We start from the raw sequence: 19620 nt of genomic DNA, 5'->3' as shown, positions 1-19620 counted from the left end.
TATGTGTAATTAGTTGAATATGTGGACTCGCAATGGAATCCAATATTTATGAACAACGTTTGGTTTTAAGCAATTTTTAGTTTGTGACGTGAAGTGTATTCAATGTAAGTCAATCAAGGCAGGTTCTCCCCCCTCTTCAGATAATTAAGTCAAGGCAGAAGTAAGTTACTCCACACCCTCTCCCAACCAAGGATTACACAAGGGTTACAAGGAAATTATGTGCAGGAGGAGGCCATTCGGCCCATCATGTCTGCGTTACAATACCAGATTTAATAAATCCTTGAATACCCCTTCCCTTCTTGTTAGCTGCCAAAAGGCTGCAACACTGGTACTCATTTCGCCAACCTCAGAAGGATGACAGGCTGAGTCAACGCCCTGGTGTTAATTCAGCATCTAATGGGAATTGAACTCAGGACCCTGGGATCCCAAGCCAACACCAATCCCTCACCTACCTCCCTCCTTTCCCCTGTGCATGATCCACTCCTCCTACTCCCTTCTCCCCCTCTCCTCCCCTAACCTCCTTCCTCCCCTAACCTCCTTCCTCCCCTAACCTCCTTCCTCCCCTAACCTCCTTCCTCCCCTAACCTCCTTCCTCCCTTAACCTCCTCCCTCCCCTAACCTCCTCCCTCCCCTAACCTCCTCCCTCTCCCAACCTCCTCCCCCCGAACCCCACCTCTCCTCCCCGAACCCCACCTCTCCTCCCCGAACCCCACCTCTCCTCCCCTGAACCCCACCTCTCCTCCCCCGAACCCCACCTCTCCTCCCCCCGAACCCCACCTCTCCTCCACCCCCCAACCCCACCTCTCCTCCACCCCCAACCCCACCTCTCCTCCACCCTCCAACCCCACCTCTCCTCCACCCTCCAACCCCACCTCTCCTCCACCCCCCAACCCCACCTCTCCTCCACCCCCCAACCCCACCTCTCCTCCACCCCCCAACCCCACCTCTCCTCCACCCCCAACCCCACCTCTCCTCCACCCCCCAACCCCACCTCTCCTCCACCCCCCAACCCCACCTCTCCTCCACCCCCCAACCCCACCTCTCTCCTCCACCCCCTACCCCACCTCTCCTCCTCCCCCACAACCCCACCACCCCACGATTGATTCGCAATGAGCACTTTGTGCAGGGTGTTCTGGTCACATGCCCAACGATTGCATCATGGGAAAAATTGCACATTGTGCTCCATTTGCAAACTCATAAATGCAGGATAAGGTTTTGGAGCCATTTTCTCTTCCCCTTTCTACAAGTATCCGTGCCTTCATGATGTTGCTCGTAATCAATCCCACACGTGACGTGTAAGATGACGTCACAAGGTTGGGCGAAAAGACCGGTGTTTTTTGAATGTCGGTGAAAGATTTCCAAAACACCATTTTTCTCTCCAAAGTTCGATTGCATTTAGCCAACACTCGCGGCAGCCGAGCAACATACCAGACCACTGTCCGCACGTGTCGGACTTGTGAAGCACTACGTCCTGGAATGAGAAGTGTGCAACCGCTCTGCCTCGTCTGCATGATGTCCGAGCCATCTGTGTGCTCCGCCGTCATTACCAGCTCCGGCGCGTCTGCATGTGCAGTGTGCGCGCGTCCTCATTAGGATAAGTGCTTCGGTGACGTGCTTTCATTCTTCCTGTGGGAAGCTGATCTTTGTTTTAGAAGCAGGCGAGCATCACATACTTCATCAAATTGTACGCGAGGTGATCGATAAATGTGTTTCCGTGGTTCAATTTCAGCATTCAGTACGTTGAGCACGAAAATTCTGCCATAATCACTGTTTCTGCCAAGTCCCAATACTGTCGGCTCGGCCGATATGTTTTCCTTCTCCATTGTCCCATGGAAGATTGTGACGGCTTGACAAACCTCTGCCTGCCCATCGGAGTTCGAAAGGGATGAGCCATTCACTCTCCTAATGCGATGGGTTACAATGCTCGGTCATTGTAATCATGACGCTGCAAGCAGCTGATTGTTGTGCCGGTTAGCACTCATCGTCCTCATGTAGTCGGTACTTGGGTGTTTGCCATTTGTTTGGATTGTTTGTTGTTTTCTTCTTCTTCTGCTTCCCCTTTCTTCCTAATAGAAAGCCACATACTTGAGGATGTGAACAAGTGCGTGATCGCTCTGCAAGAAAGGGACGTTGATGCTCTCGATCGCACTGCCGGAGCCATCCGCGGTCGGGCGGCTCGTGTGGTTCACGTGGTAAACGGCGAGATGGAGAACTACGAGCCGGGAATCTACACCGAGAAAGTGCAGGACAGCACTAACATGCTGTCTGAAAGCGGTATGGATGCGACCCGGTTTGTCGTTTGGACTCCTTGCTTTTGTAGCCTCAGTGGGTGGATTTGTGGACAACGTCATTGCTGTCTGTAATCTTCCCTCGTCTCTCTTTCTTTTTGCCCTCAGTCATGCCTCGCTTTTCGGATCAAGTCGAAAACGCCATCGAAGCCCTCACTAGTAATCCGCCGCGCCCCGTCGATGAGAACGAGTTCATTGACGCCTCGCGCCTTGTCTACGATGGTATCCGTGACATACGAAAAGCCGTTCTGATGATTCGTGTGAGTTTGTCATGCCCAGCCATCGATGCTGTGGTATTTGAGGCCATGATGTCACAGGTCTTCTATTTCTCTTTATATAACCTGTAAAAAGCAAAGATTGAGCTACATATGTCAAAGCACTGCCTCGTTCTGGGAAGGGTCTCAGCACAGGTGAGATATGCGAAATGACCTTTTCCTGTGCTTCGCTAACTGTGCAACTTTTTTATTTTTATTTTTGAAAACAATGTCGAGGGTCTTATGAGAGCGAACACACAGATTGTACGACAAGGGGAGCAGGAGATAAGAGGGGTGGGAGAGGGAAGGAAAATCAGCATGGAAGGGAGAGAGATGTGGCGTGGTACACAGGGTAAACAAGGTGGATACGACAGGGACTTTCAGGAAGGAAAGCAGGGAATTTTAAGGAGGTGGGTTTGGAGTGGATTATTGGGGACAGAAAAGATTGTGGTTTTGGATGGGGGGAGATAAGAGGTGGTGGTGAACAGCTGTTTCGAAGACCTGGAGGGAAGAGTGGGATCGAAGAGAGTGTGGGAGTTTGTTCCGAAGGTGGGGAAAAAGAGGAATGAAAGAGTGAAGGTGAGCAGTGATTCTTAATTTTGCTAGTTTTACCAGACGGTGGGGTTACTGGCTGATCTTGAGCACCCTGCGGAAATATTGGGGGCAACATATCGCAAACAGATTGGGGAGGGGGAGGATGGTTGGGGGTGAGACCGGAGAGGAGATAGTAGAAGAAAGACCACCGACCTGCCTGCAGTGAAAGAGTGAGAGACCCAATGACTCTGCCTCATCACGGGAGATACCAATGATCCCAAATGCCTTGGTTTCCACAACATGAAGGTGAGAGGTGGGAGCACCAGCCCAGAGGAGAGAGCAGTACTCCATCAGGCTGTGGATGAAAGCTTTGTATGGGGTCAGGAGCTCAGGTGGGCCGAAGAAGGACCTTGCTCGACGGAGCATTCCCAGTCGGCGACTGGCTTTGGAGGCCAGGTTTGAAATGTGGCTTTCGAAGGAAAGATCATGGCAGATAGTGAGACCCAGAAGCTTGAATGAAAGGACTTCTTCCAGAGGATTGTTGAGAATGCAGATGGGGCGGGGGGTGGGGGGGTTCTAAGCGGTCCTTTCGTAGAGACATCGTGAGAGTGTGAGATGGGTGAGGATAGAAAGACAAATTACACGTGTTGGACCAGTTTGTGATTTTATCCAGATCTGCAGTGAGCAAAGAAGCTGCTGCTTGCCGGTCTGAGGGATGTCAGATGGTACGGCAGAGGGTGGAGTCATCAGCAAAGGGATAAAGAGGATTTTCCAGAGAGTCAGAGAGATCATTGATGAAAAACAGAAAAAGAACAGGGCCCAGAACGCTGCCTTGAGGAACTCCAGCCTGGACAGGAAAAGGGGACGAGAGAACTCCATCAAGGGCCACCATTAAGCCTTTTAGATGAATTTTAATAAAATATAGAGTAAAACTAGAGCGGCACTCGGTGGAGCGCATACCTCCGCCAGGCTGAACAGTTTGCATTTTGTATCCCACTGATAGGCCGGATGTGTATCCGCACCTTGAACAAAATCGAATCGGCTTGTTGTTGTTACCTCCCCAACGCAACCAGCATGTCTTTACCCAATATGTCCACAACTTTTTGAGACATTGTGATTTTATATCATTTTATCCAAATCTCTGAATCACTTAAAAATGATGGTGTCTGGATCCGCATCCAGATCTTCACCAAAAATCGAATCTATTCATCCTTGTCACACCCAACCTGTACAGCAAGTTTTATCCGAATCCATCCAGAACTTTTTTTGAGATATCCTGCTCACAGACAGACAGACGGGTCTACCCTCGGTGGCAGAGTAAAAAATAATAAAATCCGTTCAAAATTTGCAGTCATGTTGTCAAAATTTATTTCCCACGCTATTCGTCTCAATGAGAGTCGACAGCATGATGCAAGCACTTACTGTGAAGTACTAATTGTTTGCTTCATTCCTGCTTGGTGGAATGGTAATGAAAAATGATGCGATGTGTATTGAGCAGTAATTTGGTTGTTGCGCCTCAATAGGATGCCGACTTAACTCGCATGAAAGTGAAAGTATTTTTTGAGAAATGGCGCTTCATCGACTGTGATATTTGGACAGCAAGTGGTGTCTGTTTGGTCAGACCGGAGACGTGCCAATTGCAAGCTGTCTGCTCTGCGCCTCCAGAGGAATGCTCGTGTGGATGCAAAGCTCAATTCCACCATGGCTTGTTTCTTGCACTGAATTCCTCTGGACTCCATTGTGTTGTTGAGGTCTAAGATTAGTATATTGGCCCAAGGGACTCATTTCAAAGTTGGAATGGTGTTGCCGTTCAGGTGTGTCGGTGGTGTTCACGCCGTTAACCAAGTCGAGGCTTTCGGAGAGGTGGAGGTTGTGCTCCGATAACCCGAGCAGTTGTGTGCAATATTTAATTGTACAAGTTGGATGGCGTAATTCGACCTGAAAGATTTATAGATTTCTGTCTGAATGGCAAACGGAAAGATGCAGCAAAGAGTGTTTGAAAAGAGAGAATGTCTGCAAAGTCACTTATTCGAAAACTTCATAACAGTTTGGACACAATTGCGGAAGTGAGCGTGATAAAAACTCTGAGCGATAACGCTTGTGACGTCAACTTGTGCGACTTTCTGACTGAATGGTGGGTAGAGATGGTTGGAATCCAAAATAGGAATGGTAGAACAAGGGAATTGAACAGAATTAGGAGTGGAGGATTCGCTTGAGTGTCAAAAGCACTGGGATCGAGAATGTGAGGACGAAGAAGAGCCCCCTTCAAATGACGATCATATATAGGGTGTCGGACCTCAGCGGACATTGACGTTCTGCTCCTGGCAGCCTTTAACAGTTTTCTGGGAGGCAATCGCATTGCTCTCGCTCTCTTCTTGCCGCCAAGGCTCTATCGTACCATCCTCGGCTTTTCTCCAGCTTCCAAGCCTGCCAGACTCGTTTATTCCTGTCCGTTCAGGTTTACAATGAAGGAGAAGATGGATATTAAAAGGCGTGTGCGTATGCGCACGCACATTAAACTAATATATTATGTATGATAAGTCACGTGGATCACATATCGATGTGGTGTGTGTAATATCTGTATAAATCACTGTGTGCGTGCGTGCGTGTGCATGCGCGCGCGCGTGCGTGCGTGCGTGGCGCCGCCGCCACCAGTTTTCATCTCCACTCATGAGTCTCTCTGATTGAACGTAGCCGTCCCCATTCATGAAGCATCCATTTTCACCACAGCAAGGAACCACAATTCATGGACCAAGTCGTCTCCTTATCTGTGCTGCACCCAACGGAGCCTTTCCCAATACTGACGCATTAATCTTCCCCACAACAAGGAACCATGATTCATGGACCAAACTCTCTCCTCCTCCGTGCTTCACTAATCGACCGCCCCCCAACTCCGGCTTCCATCCCCGAAGCAGCGACGACGGAGACCCGCGCGACCTCCCGTGTTCCCGGCGTCACCCCTCTTTGACGGGACAGAATTGGAAAAAGTCCAGGAAGCCACCAAGCAAGGCCAGGGTGCCAGACTGTGACCCGTACACATGTTGATCGGCTCGACTCCAGGCGCAGCGTGCGCGTCCCTTTGCCCCATCAAAGCTGCCGTCTCCAGCTTGGCTCACTCGCATCAAATCTTTTGTATTCGGCACGGTCCTCGATCCCACACACCTCGGTTTCTCTCATCCTCAACAGGCAGAACATTGAAATAGGGAGTTCGTAAATGCTCGGGCTTTCTCTCCATGCAGCACGGGGTCAACAAATCCCACCAAGTTGTAGGGCCAGGCCGTATCACAATTGCATTGATTTCAGATGGTGTGATATCAGGAGCTTGGTGCACAGCTAGTTCCATCCAAGCCGCCATTTTCGCCTGTCTTCACTGCATTAAAAACTGATGTATTTGACACAGCCCTCATTCCTTTCCGTCACAGGTTAGAGGGAGGCGGCAAATAATGTGTCCCTCTCGCCGCCGTGTGCGTGCATGCACGTATGTACGTGCACGCGTGTCAGATAGTTCAACCGATGAGCTTCTGTGCGTGATAGCGAGTGCTTTAGCATGAGTGGAGTTCTGGGACCGCCTTATGGCCCCCAAAATCCTTTAGTATTCGGCACTCTTGTACATTCACTATCTCGGTGCTATTTTACAACACTGTTTCGGTCGATAATTGCTCCAAAATTTGACTTCACAAACTCTCATTGGTCTTCACAGCCTTGTAGCATACCTGCCTACTGCACAGCTTTTCCGAAACCTAGATGTGTTTGGGCCAGGGTGGGGGGGGATTGTACGTTCGTTATTAGCTTATCTGGAATTGGGATTCCAGAAATGGTATTGTCAACGTGCACCGTCTGTCCTCTATTTCAACTTCTCCTGCCAAATCGCTGGATCGATCCGGCTTAAATTTGGCAGCAACGTTCCGCTCCTGACTGGTAACGGGGATTGCAAAGCTCGTTCTGATCACTTGACATTAAGTATTTCAAAATGGCAGACTTTGCAAATTCCTTCAAAAGTCTTCTTCTCCAGACACCAGTCAGAATGCTACCGAATTTGGGTTACAACATTCGGCCAGGGCCCAGGGAAGCTACAGGTCCAGTGGTCCTATTTTTAGCTCACCTGGAACGTAGTTCCGGGGAGCCTGTGGGATGGCGCGTCATCCGTCCGTCCGTCCGTGCATCCATCCACAAATACTTTCAACTTCTCTGAAACTACGCATGTGAATTTGATGAAACTTTATCACAACGTTCATCACCATTTACGTACCAAAGTTTGTTCTTGGCATTAAAAAAATGATCGGGCTCTAAGGGGGTCTACAGGGGTTGCCCCCCCCCCAAAAAAATAGGTATTTGTTTTCTTTGCAGAAACTACACATGCAATTCTGATGAAACTTGACCACAACCTTCATCACCCATGACATACCAAAGTTTGTTCACTGCATTAAAAGAAAAGATTGGGGTCTGAGGGTGTCTTCGGTGGCAGTTTTACGGGGGGTTGCTCCCCCAAAGAGATATATGCTTTCTTCTCGGAAACGACACACACAATTCTGATGAACCTTGATTACAACCTTCATCACCCATGATATACCAAAGTTTGTTCACGACGTGAGAAAAATCAGGCTCTTCAGGGGTGGAAAGGGGGTTGCCCCCCCCCCAAAAGAGATATTTGCTTTTTTTCTCTTCAACTACAGACACACACTTTTGATGAAACTTCACCACAACATTCATCACTCTTGATGTACCAAAGATTTTTCACACCATTAGCGATTGAATGCTTTGCGGAGATCAAAAAAGGCTGCGAGCAGCTCCAGCCGAAACTCCCATCTGCGTTCAGTGAGGACCCGAAGAGCAAGGATACGGTCAATCGTTGACCTCTTTGGTGTAGACCCTGACTGCTCGGATAATTCTTGATAGGGTTCACCACCATCTGCTTGAGCACCAGCTCCCAGAGCAATGACCTTGCCCGGCACTGAGAGCAGAGTCACCCCTTAATAGCTTTTGCAGCCCTGGTGATCACCCTTCCCTTTCCAAAGAGGGACAACAAGACCCCTCTCCCAGTCATGAGGGATGATGCCTGTGCTCCACACAGAGCACAGAACTGCATTTCCACCAGCCTCGAAGTTCAGCATGCCACAGATCCCAGGATCTTTACCAAGCTGCAGTTTTGAATCATCTTCCAGCACCTATCAACAAGCACATGCTGAATCTCCTTTGCCTCACCACCAGCATTGGAATACCAAGTCTAGTGATGAGCTTGTGGGCGCTGAAACCATGAACCAGCCACCCTAAGTCCATGACTTCTTGCAAAGTCAAGGAACTTGGTGCTATTCTGGTTCCCAGTTTCAGACCCATGGGGTCCAACACACGTCTCATTACCATCCCCATCAGTTGCAGTCGATGCATTGAAATCCCCCAAGACGAGAAGAGGATCTCACGTGGGGCACCAATGAACCACAGACTCGAGCGCAGCATCGAATGCATCCTTCACAGTGAGATCACTCGTCTCAGTTGGAGCAAAAACAGAGACCAGGGAAATAACACCCAAGGAGTGACGAATCCTTAGTCTCGCAATACGATTGTTGACCGGTGGGTGTTACCTCGATTATCATGGGAGTAAACTTATTGGACGCAGCTACAGCAACCCCTTGGGTATGGTAACCATCAGAGTAACGAGCAGTAGTAGGTGTAACCACCCGCTATGATCTTATCACTATTCGGTCTCCGAACCTCAAAGTGCTGCGATACCAATGTCCAAAGACTGGAGCTCTGATGTCAGCACAGACCGGTGATCATCCACTCTTTGGGCTGGGACATTCCAGATACCCACCTGATGGGACCACCTCAGATTAACCCGAGGAGACCGCCATCTGATGGACGATACCTCAGCACCACCCCGACACACACCACCACAATCTGACCCAGGAAGGTTACCCCGTGGTTTTCCTCCTGTCATCAAAGAATGGGGGTCCCAAAAGCTTTGCTCCAATCCCATGTAAATCTTGCCACCAGCCTCTGAGAGAGGGTTACTTAACTGCAGGACAACGTCCGCAGTCACAGTTGGGCACCAGATATGGATGGCCGTTTGCTCACAAGGAGCTCCTCTGCCCTTTGACAGATTTTGTTTTTAATCCTGCTTGGTGTCCACTGTCCATGTCATACACCCTGCTCACCAGGAAACCTGGTGGAGGAGACGGTTTAGTCGCTGTCAACCCAACCATGAAACAGGTTGGTGCAGGTTTACATGGTGCATGTAGCAAGTCACAGATCTGATCTGATCTGATCCGGCCTGGCCTGACGTGACAATAAAGTAGTGAATGGTGAGGACTTGTAATGCCCCCTCCCACATGGAGGCAGTGCTACGTGATACACATTTACATAGAGAATTTGCGCCCCCCATTCCACCCCCTCAAGACCACAAGCAAAGATAAAAACACCCCTACATACTAATTGGGTTATGCTGATCCTACGTAGCAAGTCTGGATGTAATCGGCCCAGAACTGTAGGAGTAGTAGTGTGACACAAACAAAAACACTGGTCCGTGAACTATAGTAAGGATACATGAAAATCATGTTGAAAGACTTTGCACTGGAAAATGACCGTCTTCCGGAAGACGATCAAGATCCGCCCCTGGGTTTCCTGACCTTCCCATACACAATGATTGTTAAACGTCGTTTCTTGTGAAGTTTTTTTTTTTGTCCATTGACTTCATCGTCACTTGATTTTTATTTCTGTTATAGCATGTAAGCTCAAGTGGTGTGATTAGTTGGCAGCAGCTGGAACAGTCCAAATACATTGTTGTGATCACCCAGTCGTCCCAGTTGCCTGGTGTCGTGCGTGCGTGCGTGCGCGCGTGCTGATCTGCATCAGATTGGCAGGCATTTCCCGCACAGCCTGTGCACGGCTGTTCATTTGCGGACCAGCAAGGTGTTTTATAGACATGCATTATTTAGTTTTGTTGTTATGATTAAGCATTGAGGAAGATGCATTTAAATGAGGCTTATTAAAATTCCTCTGCCGCAAAACACAAGACTTCTCCAATCTTGGCGAGTGTTGTTTTTGCATCTGGAATTTTAAAATTGTTCTTTATCGCTGCTGCAAGTTTAGCTTTTTGGCTTTGGACAATTGTCCATATTCTCAGAAATGCTTTGTCTTTCTTTGAAATGTTTCTCTATTGAAGGAAAAGGGGACGAGGGAGGATTCCACACAGCAATGACTGTGTCCACGATGAAGCGTGTGGTTTTTATTCAGGCTTTCTCGTTATCCACTGTTGTCGGACATAGTACCGAAATTCCTGCTTATCAGCCCCGTTCTCAGTTAAGGTGTCAGTTTTGGAATATACTCGTGTTCTTGCTCTGCTTTCAGCAAGATTCGGAGTTTTGTTTTTAATTTTTATTTATTTTAAATTTACAATCCAAATCTTACTCTCTTTCTCTCGATTCACTGAACCCATCACCATTTAGACTCCAGAGGAGTTGGAAGATCAGTCGGACCTGGAAGACGATGGGGAGGCACGCAGCCGCACGAGCACGCAGACCGAGGATGACCAGCTCATCGAAGGCCGAAGTGCCAGGGTATCTGCTTTTGAAATGCCACCATTAACCTGATGTGATCCTCGCTCATTCCACTCATGCAGCTTGCAAACAATTTCTGCCCACCCCCACTCCCCTCCCTCTCCTGCTTGGCTATCTGCAAGTTTATTTTGCTTTGCTCGAGGAATAAGTTTTCTGTTTACGTTAATGGCAGCCTCAAACGAGCAAATTCGCTTTTGTCTGTCGCCATTGAATTTTCAAAGAGGAAACCAGCTGGAGTGGAGCGCAGTGGAGTGGGATTTTTCTTCCCAGCTCGATGCGTGCGCGAGTGGCCGGTTGCCTTTTCTGTTCATTGCGTCTGCTCTTGTTCACACAATACGAGCGCCTTTTATCATAAGCTTCGGTGCGCCGCTCTCATTTGCAAAGCCGTGACCATACCTGCGTTGAACAGTGCAAATTGTGCCGGCGGAGCCACTGGCACTCGGTGTTCTTGGAATGCCTTTTAATCGGCTCTCCCAGGTGCAGAGCTTCTTCCTTGGTGTGCAGTCATTGAAGGGCTGACCGTAGGTTGCTTTTAAATTGACAATTTTGACAACTATTTTTCTCCCTCTTTTGTGCGGTGAGTGATCGTGTGTCACGAATTGTGAGGACCACGTATTTAAGACTCGTTATTAATGGCAGCAGTTTTTGCGCGCAGCATCACCCGCTGCTTTTGGTGCACCGGTATATTCGAGCTAAAAATTTTTTTTTTTTTTTTTTAAATAAACAAAAGACATTGGTGCCGCTGGCCCGACAGCATGTCAAATCCGAAAGCCGTTATCATTGCACCCTCGCTGTGCTTGAGATGCACAAGGCGATTTCCAAATGTTTTCCTTTTCTGTCCAGCCCTTGCCCCCTTTTCCCCCCTACCCTCCCCACAAACTTTTCAAATCTTGTAGCTCATCCTTTTTTTTTTTTCTTCTTCTTTTTTCCTGCCTGTGGGTGTAAATGTTTCACGCAGCATGCGGTGCACGGACAATCCGTGGCCATATACGTGAAAGCTGGCACGGTCCCCTTTGACCGCCCTCTTCTTTTTCTTTTTTCTTTTTCATTCTGCAAATTGCCTTCTGTGTGTGGATGGTTCTGCACTTTTGCGTGCCTAATCACCGCAGCCGTTTGCTTAACAAATTACCTTCTTCAAAATGTGCGAAAACCGGTGGCATTGTTTTACCATCATCTTCAATACACATCGCCTGGTATTTTCGACATACTTGCGACATCGTACGACTTAAACGGTGTTCGAGTTGGTTGCACTTAACAACCCGTCTCGATGTTAAGGCATCATGCAGTTTTCTTTAATACGTTATGTGTGAACTAAAGGTTGGGGCATCATCAGATGGTGCTTCAAGGTGTCGAGACGTTGCGATGATATCCCCTGATATGATTTCCCCCCTCACCCCCCCTCCCCTTGATTATTTTTATTTATCCCCTTACTTCATCCGTTAAAATTCCCAGGCGATAATGGCTCAACTACCACAAGAAGAGAAGGCGAAGATTGCAGAACAAGTGGAGCGATTCCAGGAGGAGAAGATCAAACTCGATGCCGAGGTGGCCAAATGGGACGATTCCGGGAATGACATCATCGTCCTGTCCAAACAGATGTGCATGATCATGATGGAGATGACCGACTTCACCAGGTAAATACTTGCCGTTTGTACCGTGCATATTTCATCTCCTTGTGGCTGTGACCGCACTGCCCTCCTTGTTGCTCAATTTCGTTGGTTATTAACCTACACCTTGGTCTTTTCAAATGGGATTTCTTCACTTTGTGCCAACGTTTTTCCTGTTGACCCCTTTTACTACCAGTTCTTATTCATCTTCATTTTTTAATGAACCTGAGCAAGCACTTTGGCCATGTAAGCTCCAAGCAGTTGCCCACACAGTCAGTCACGCCATTGGTGTGTACTTTTCTCAAACATCACAGGGGTAAGGGTCCGCTGAAGAACACTTCAGACGTAATTAGTGCTGCAAAGAAAATTGCTGATCTCGGATCCAAGATGGACAAGCTTGCGAGAAGCATTGCCGATCAGGTACGATGGCAGGCTGCTGTAAATGACATTTCTCTGCACATAAAGCAAGTTGTTGTAAACAATATTGCTCAGGAGTTGAGGGGGTGGGGGGGAGGTGGGAGGGCTGTGACCATCCCCCCTCCCCCCCCCACTCGCACAGACAGCCCTCTCCCCCACTCGCACGACTGCCCTCCTCCCCCCCCCACTCACACGACAGCCCTCCCCCCACTCGCACAGACAGCCCTCCCCCCACTCGCACCGACAGCCCTCCCTCCCCACTCGCTCGGACAGCCCTCCCTCCCCCACTCGCTCGGACAGCCCTCCCTCCCCCACTCGCTCGGACAGCCCTCCCTCCCCCACTCGCTCGGACAGCCCTCCCTCCCCACTCGCTCGGACAGCCCTCCCTCCCCCACACTCGCTCGGACAGCCCTCCCTCCCCACACTCGCTCGGACAGCCCTCCCCCCCCCCCCCACACTCGCACGGACAGCCCTCCCCCCCCCACACTCGCACGGACAGCCCTCCCCCCCACACTCGCACGGACAGCCCTCCCTCCCCCCACACTCGCACGGACAGCCCTCCCTCCCCCCACACTCGCACGGACAGCCCTCCCTCCCCCCACACTCGCACGGACAGCCCTCCCTCCCCCACACTCGCACGGACAGCCCTCCCTCCCCCACACTCGCACGGACAGCCCTCCCTCCCCCCACACTCGCACGGACAGCCCTCCCTCCCCCCACACTCGCACGGACAGCCCTCCCTCCCCCACACTCGCACGGACAGCCCTCCCTCCCCCCACACTCGCACGGACAGCCCTCCCTCCCCCACACTCGCACGGACAGCCCTCCCTCCCCCCACACTCGCACGGACAGCCCTCCCTCCCCCACACTCGCACGGACAGCCCTCCCTCCCCCCACACTCGCACGGACAGCCCTCCCTCCCCCCACACTCGCACGGACAGCCCTCTCCTCCCCCCACACTCGCACGGACAGCCCTCTCCCTCCCCCCACACTCGCACGGACAGCCCTCTCCCTCCCCCACACTCGCACGGACAGCCCTCCCTCCCCCCACACTCGCACGGACAGCCCTCCCTCCCCCCACACTCGCACGGACAGCCCTCCCTCCCCCCACACTCGCACGGACAGCCCTCTCCCTCCCCCACACTCGCACGGACAGCCCTCTCCCTCCCCCCACACTCGCACGGACAGCCCTCCCTCCCCCCACACTCGCACGGACAGCCCTCTCCCTCCCCCCACACTCGCACGGACAGCCCTCTCCCTCCCCCACACTCGCACGGACAGCCCTCTCCCTCCCCCCACACTCGCACGGACAGCCCTCTCCCTCCCCCACACTCGCACGGACAGCCCTCTCCCTCCCCCCACACTCGCACGGACAGCCCTCCCTCCCCCCACACTCGCACGGACAGCCCTCCCTCCCCCCACACTCGCACGGACAGCCCTCTCCTCCCCCCACACTCGCACGGACAGCCCTCTCCCTCCCCCCACACTCGCACGGACAGCCCTCTCCCTCCCCCACACTCGCACGGACAGCCCTCTCCCTCCCCCCACACTCGCACGGACAGCCCTCTCCCTCCCCCCACACTCGCACGGACAGCCCTCTCCCTCCCCCCACACTCGCACGGACAGCCCTCTCCCTCCCCCCACACTCGCACGGACAGCCCTCTCCCTCCCCCCACACTCGCACGGACAGCCCTCTCCCTCCCCCACACTCGCACGGACAGCCCTCTCCCTCCCCCCACACTCGCACGGACAGCCCTCTCCCTCCCCCCACACTCGCACGGACAGCCCTCTCCCTCCCCCCACACTCGCACGGACAGCCCTCTCCCTCCCCCCACACTCGCACGGACAGCCCTCTCCCTCCCCCACACTCGCACGGACAGCCCTCTCCCTCCCCCCACACTCGCACGGACAGCCCTCCCTCCCCCACACTCGCACGGACAGCCCTCTCCCTCCCCCCACACTCGCACGGACAGCCCTCCCTCCCCCACACACTCGCACGGACAGCCCTCCCTCCCCCCACACTCGCACGGACAGCCCTCCCTCCCCCACACTCGCACGGACAGCCCTCCCTCCCCCCACACTCGCACGGACAGCCCTCCCTCCCCCCACACTCGCACGGACAGCCCTCCCTCCCCCACACTCGCACGGACAGCCCTCCCTCCCCCCACACTCGCACGGACAGCCCTCCCTCCCCCACACTCGCACGGACAGCCCTCCCTCCCCCCACACTCGCACGGACAGCCCTCCCTCCCCCCACACTCGCACGGACAGCCCTCCCTCCCCCCACACTCGCACGGACAGCCCTCCCTCCCCCCACACTCGCACGGACAGCCCTCCCTCCCCCCACACTCGCACGGACAGCCCTCCCTCCCCCACACTCGCACGGACAGCCCTCCCTCCCCCCACACTCGCACGGACAGCCCTCCCTCCCCCCACACTCGCACGGACAGCCCTCCCTCCCCCCACACTCGCACGGACAGCCCTCCCTCCCCCCACACTCGCACGGACAGCCCTCCCTCCCCCCACACTCGCACGGACAGCCCTCCCTCCCCCCACACTCGCACGGACAGCCCTCCCTCCCCCCACACTCGCACGGACAGCCCTCCCTCCCCCCACACTCGCACGGACAGCCCTCCCCTCCCCCACACTCGCACGGACAGCCCTCCCTCCCCCCACACTCGCACGGACAGCCCTCCCTCCCCCCACACTCGCACGGACAGCCCTCTCCCTCCCCCCACACTCGCACGGACAGCCCTCTCCCTCCCCCCACACTCGCACGGACAGCCCTCTCCCTCCCCCCACACTCGCACGGACAGCCCTCTCCCTCCCCCCACACTCGCACGGACAGCCCTCTCCCTCCCCCCACACTCGCACGGACAGCCCTCTCCCTCCCCCCACACTCGCACGGACAGCCCTCTCCCTCCCCCCACACTCGCACGGACAGCCCTCTCCCTCCCCCCACACTCGCACGGACAGCCCTCTCCCTCCCCCCACACTCGCACGGACAGCCCTCTCCCTCCCCCCACACTCGCACGGACAGCCCTCTCCCTCCCCCCACACTCGCACGGACAGCCCTCTCCCTCCCCCCACACTCGCACGGACAGCCCTCTCCCTCCCCCCACACTCGCACGGACAGCCCTCTCCCTCCCCCCACACTCGCACGGACAGCCCTCTCCCTCCCCCACACTCGCACGGACAGCCCTCTCCCTCCCCCCACACTCGCACGGACAGCCCTCTCCCTCCCCCCACTCGCACGGACAGCCCTCTCCCTCCCCCCACTCGCACGGACAGCCCTCTCCCTCCCCCACACTCGCACGGACAGCCCTCTCCCTCCCCCACACTCGCACGGACAGCCCTCTCCCTCCCCCCACACTCGCACGGACAGCCCTCTCCCTCCCCCACACTCGCACGGACAGCCCTCCCCCCCACACTCGCACGGACAGCCCTCCCTCCCCCCACACTCGCACGGACAGCCCTCTCCCTCCCCCCACACTCGCACGGACAGCCCTCTCCCCCCCCACACTCGCACGGACAGCCCTCTCCCTCCCCCACACTCGCACGGACAGCCCTCTCCCTCCCCCACACTCGCACGGACAGCCCTCCCTCCCCCCACACTCGCACGGACAGCCCTCCCTCCCCCCACACTCGCACGGACAGCCCTCTCCCTCCCCCCACACTCGCACGGACAGCCCTCCCTCCCCCCACACTCGCACGGACAGCCCTCTCCCTCCCCCCACACTCGCACGGACAGCCCTCCCTCCCCCCACACTCGCACGGACAGCCCTCCCTCCCCCCACACTCGCACGGACAGCCCTCCCTCCCCCCACACTCGCACGGACAGCCCTCTCCCTCCCCCCACACTCGCACGGACAGCCCTCTCCCTCCCCCCACACTCGCACGGACAGCCCTCTCCCTCCCCCCACACTCGCACGGACAGCCCTCTCCCTCCCCCACACTCGCACGGACAGCCCTCTCCCTCCCCCCACACTCGCACGGACAGCCCTCCCTCCCCCCACACTCGCACGGACAGCCCTCCCTCCCCCACACTCGCACGGACAGCCCTCTCCCTCCCCCCACACTCGCACGGACAGCCCTCTCCCTCCCCCCACACTCGCACGGACAGCCCTCTCCCTCCCCCCACACTCGCACGGACAGCCCTCTCCCTCCCCCCACACTCGCACGGACAGCCCTCCCTCCCCCCACACTCGCACGGACAGCCCTCTCCCTCCCCCCACACTCGCACGGACAGCCCTCTCCCTCCCCCCACACTCGCACGGACAGCCCTCTCCCTCCCCCCACACTCGCACGGACAGCCCTCTCCCTCCCCCCACACTCGCACGGACAGCCCTCTCCCTCCCCCCACACTCGCACGGACAGCCCTCTCCCTCCCCCCACACTCGCACGGACAGCCCTCTCCCTCCCCCCACACTCGCACGGACAGCCCTCTCCCTCCCCCCACACTCGCACGGACAGCCCTCTCCCTCCCCCCACACTCGCACGGACAGCCCTCTCCCTCCCCCCACACTCGCACGGACAGCCCTCTCCCTCCCCCCACACTCGCACGGACAGCCCTCTCCCTCCCCCCACACTCGCACGGACAGCCCTCTCCCTCCCCCCACACTCGCACGGACAGCCCTCTCCCTCCCCCCACACTCGCACGGACAGCCCTCTCCCTCCCCCACACTCGCACGGACAGCCCTCTCCCTCCCCCCACACTCGCACGGACAGCCCTCTCCCTCCCCCCACACTCGCACGGACAGCCCTCTCCCTCCCCCCACACTCGCACGGACAGCCCTCTCCCTCCCCCCACACTCGCACGGACAGCCCTCTCCCTCCCCCCACACTCGCACGGACAGCCCTCTCCCTCCCCCCACACTCGCACGGACAGCCCTCTCCCTCCCCCCACACTCGCACGGACAGCCCTCTCCCTCCCCCCACACTCGCACGGACAGCCCTCTCCCTCCCCCCACACTCGCACGGACAGCCCTCTCCCTCCCCCCACACTCGCACGGACAGCCCTCTCCCTCCCCCCACACTCGCACGGACAGCCCTCTCCCTCCCCCACACTCGCACGGACAGCCCTCTCCCTCCCCCCACACTCGCACGGACAGCCCTCTCCCTCCCCCCACACTCGCACGGACAGCCCTCTCCCTCCCCCACACTCGCACGGACAGCCCTCTCCCTCCCCCCACACTCGCACGGACAGCCCTCTCCCTCCCCCCACACTCGCACGGACAGCCCTCTCCCTCCCCCCACACTCGCACGGACAGCCCTCTCCCTCCCCCCACACTCGCACGGACAGCCCTCTCCCTCCCCCCACACTCGCACGGACAGCCCTCTCCCTCCCCCCACACTCGCACGGACAGCCCTCTCCCTCCCCCCACACTCGCACGGACAGCCCTCTCCCTCCCCCCACACTCGCACGGACAGCCCTCCCCCTCCCCCCACTCGCACGGACAGCCCTCCCCCTCCCCCCACTCGCACGGCAGCCCTCCCCCTCCCCACTCGCACGGCAGCCCTCCCCCTCCCCACTCGCACGGCAGCCCTCCCCCTCCCCACTCGCACGGCAGCCCTCCCCCTCCCCACTCGCACGGCAGCCCTCCCCCTCCCCACTCGCACGGCAGCCCTCCCCCTCCCCACTCGCACGGCAGCCCTCCCCCTCCCCACTCGCACGGCAGCCCTCCCCCTCCCCACTCGCACGGCAGCCCTCCCCCTCCCCACTCGCACGGCAGCCCTCCCCCCTCCCCACTCGCACGGCAGCCCTCCCCCTCCCCACTCGCACGGCAGCCCTCCCCCTCCCCACTCGCACGGCAGCCCTCCCCCTCCCCACTCGCACGGCAGCCCTCCCCCTCCCCACTCGCACGGCAGCCCTCCCCCTCCCCACTCGCACGGCAGCCCTCCCCCTCCCCACTCGCACGACAGCCCTCCCCCTCCCCACTCGCACGACAGCCCTCCCCCCTCCCCACTCGCACGACAGCCCTCCCCCCCACCACACACACACACACACACACAGTGGCTGTCAGCACTCCACCACCTAGTGGCACTCACCCACTGAATAAGTAAATATTTTGAAAGAAGGAAGAACCCAAGGTCCAGCATGACTTTCCCAATCTCTCCTTTAAAGTGTCCGGACTCCTCCTCGAAGCAAGACCTTTTGGCATATTTGCAGCGCATTGCGCTGTATTGCCATCAGCTGAACATATGCAGCAAAGTGAAGGCGGAGGTGCAGAACATCAGTGGGGAGCTTGTTGTGTCTGGGGTAAGTTATTTGCCTGTGACTGGAGTGGCAAGTTCTTATCAATCCCTCCCTCCTTCCCAGCCTTCTCTTATTTCCCACTCCCAAATCCCTCTAAATGTACCTATTCATATGTGAATGTGCACAAAATGTGGAGCTCCTATTCAACTGGAATTGCTTCTCCTTTTTGACCACTGGAGTGCGATTGTCGTTCGCTGCAGGTGAAGATTACATTCGAGCTTCCTTTGAATGAACAGCCTTTATAGTGGGGGGAGGAGGGGGCAGGGGGGTGGGGGGGCAGGTGGAGGCGGTGGGGTTTGAGTTATCAAGTTGTACAAAATGGCGTTCAACAATCTCAAGTTTTGACGACCTATTTTTTCACTCAAGCGTTGATCCCGCAGTTTGTGTGAAGTTTATTTACATCCTCTGCCCGACCATTGCGGCTCACGTTGCGTCGACATTTTTGTGGCCATCTTAAAGTCGATCAGTTTGTGTTCTCTCTTTGGAGGATAAAAACGACGACTCACACATGTACCAAATGGACTCCTCGTGGAGCATTGCCACTCGGTGGCCTGTTCAGGCTCGTTTGATGATTATCTCGTCAAGTTGTCAGACTCGTTCTCATAGACTGTGCTTTAAATATTGAATGGCGAACAATGAAATGTATTCAATCGGTTTAGGTTGCTTGTTTGTTTAAAGCAGATTGTGATATTGGAGAGAAACAACAAAGTT

The 19620-nt window shown here is 55.7% G+C and overlaps 1 protein-coding gene across 2 annotated transcripts in view; it reads left to right on the top strand.

Annotated features, from left to right (window-relative positions):
* The window catches only part of LOC147033960 (catenin alpha-2-like), a 150606-nt gene that overhangs the window by 107434 nt on the left and 23552 nt on the right, over positions 1-19620 (top strand). For both annotated transcript variants that reach the window (XM_085873829.1, XM_085873838.1), the window contains exons 13-18: positions 2074-2274; positions 2397-2548; positions 10519-10629; positions 12082-12263; positions 12551-12656; positions 18778-18912. In XM_085873829.1, coding sequence (XP_085729955.1) covers positions 2074-2274; positions 2397-2548; positions 10519-10629; positions 12082-12263; positions 12551-12656; positions 18778-18912 — 887 coding nt within the window. The remainder of the gene's footprint in view (positions 1-2073; positions 2275-2396; positions 2549-10518; positions 10630-12081; positions 12264-12550; positions 12657-18777; positions 18913-19620) is intronic.

The sequence above is a fragment of the Eptatretus burgeri genome, chromosome 1 (genome assembly GCF_056783735.1).
Source record: "Eptatretus burgeri isolate ZD-2024b chromosome 1, Ebu_testis_v1, whole genome shotgun sequence".
Taxonomy (NCBI): Eukaryota; Metazoa; Chordata; class Myxini; order Myxiniformes; family Myxinidae; genus Eptatretus; species Eptatretus burgeri.
Note: the sequence above shows the minus strand (reverse complement) of the source record. Positions and strands in the feature narration are given on the sequence as shown.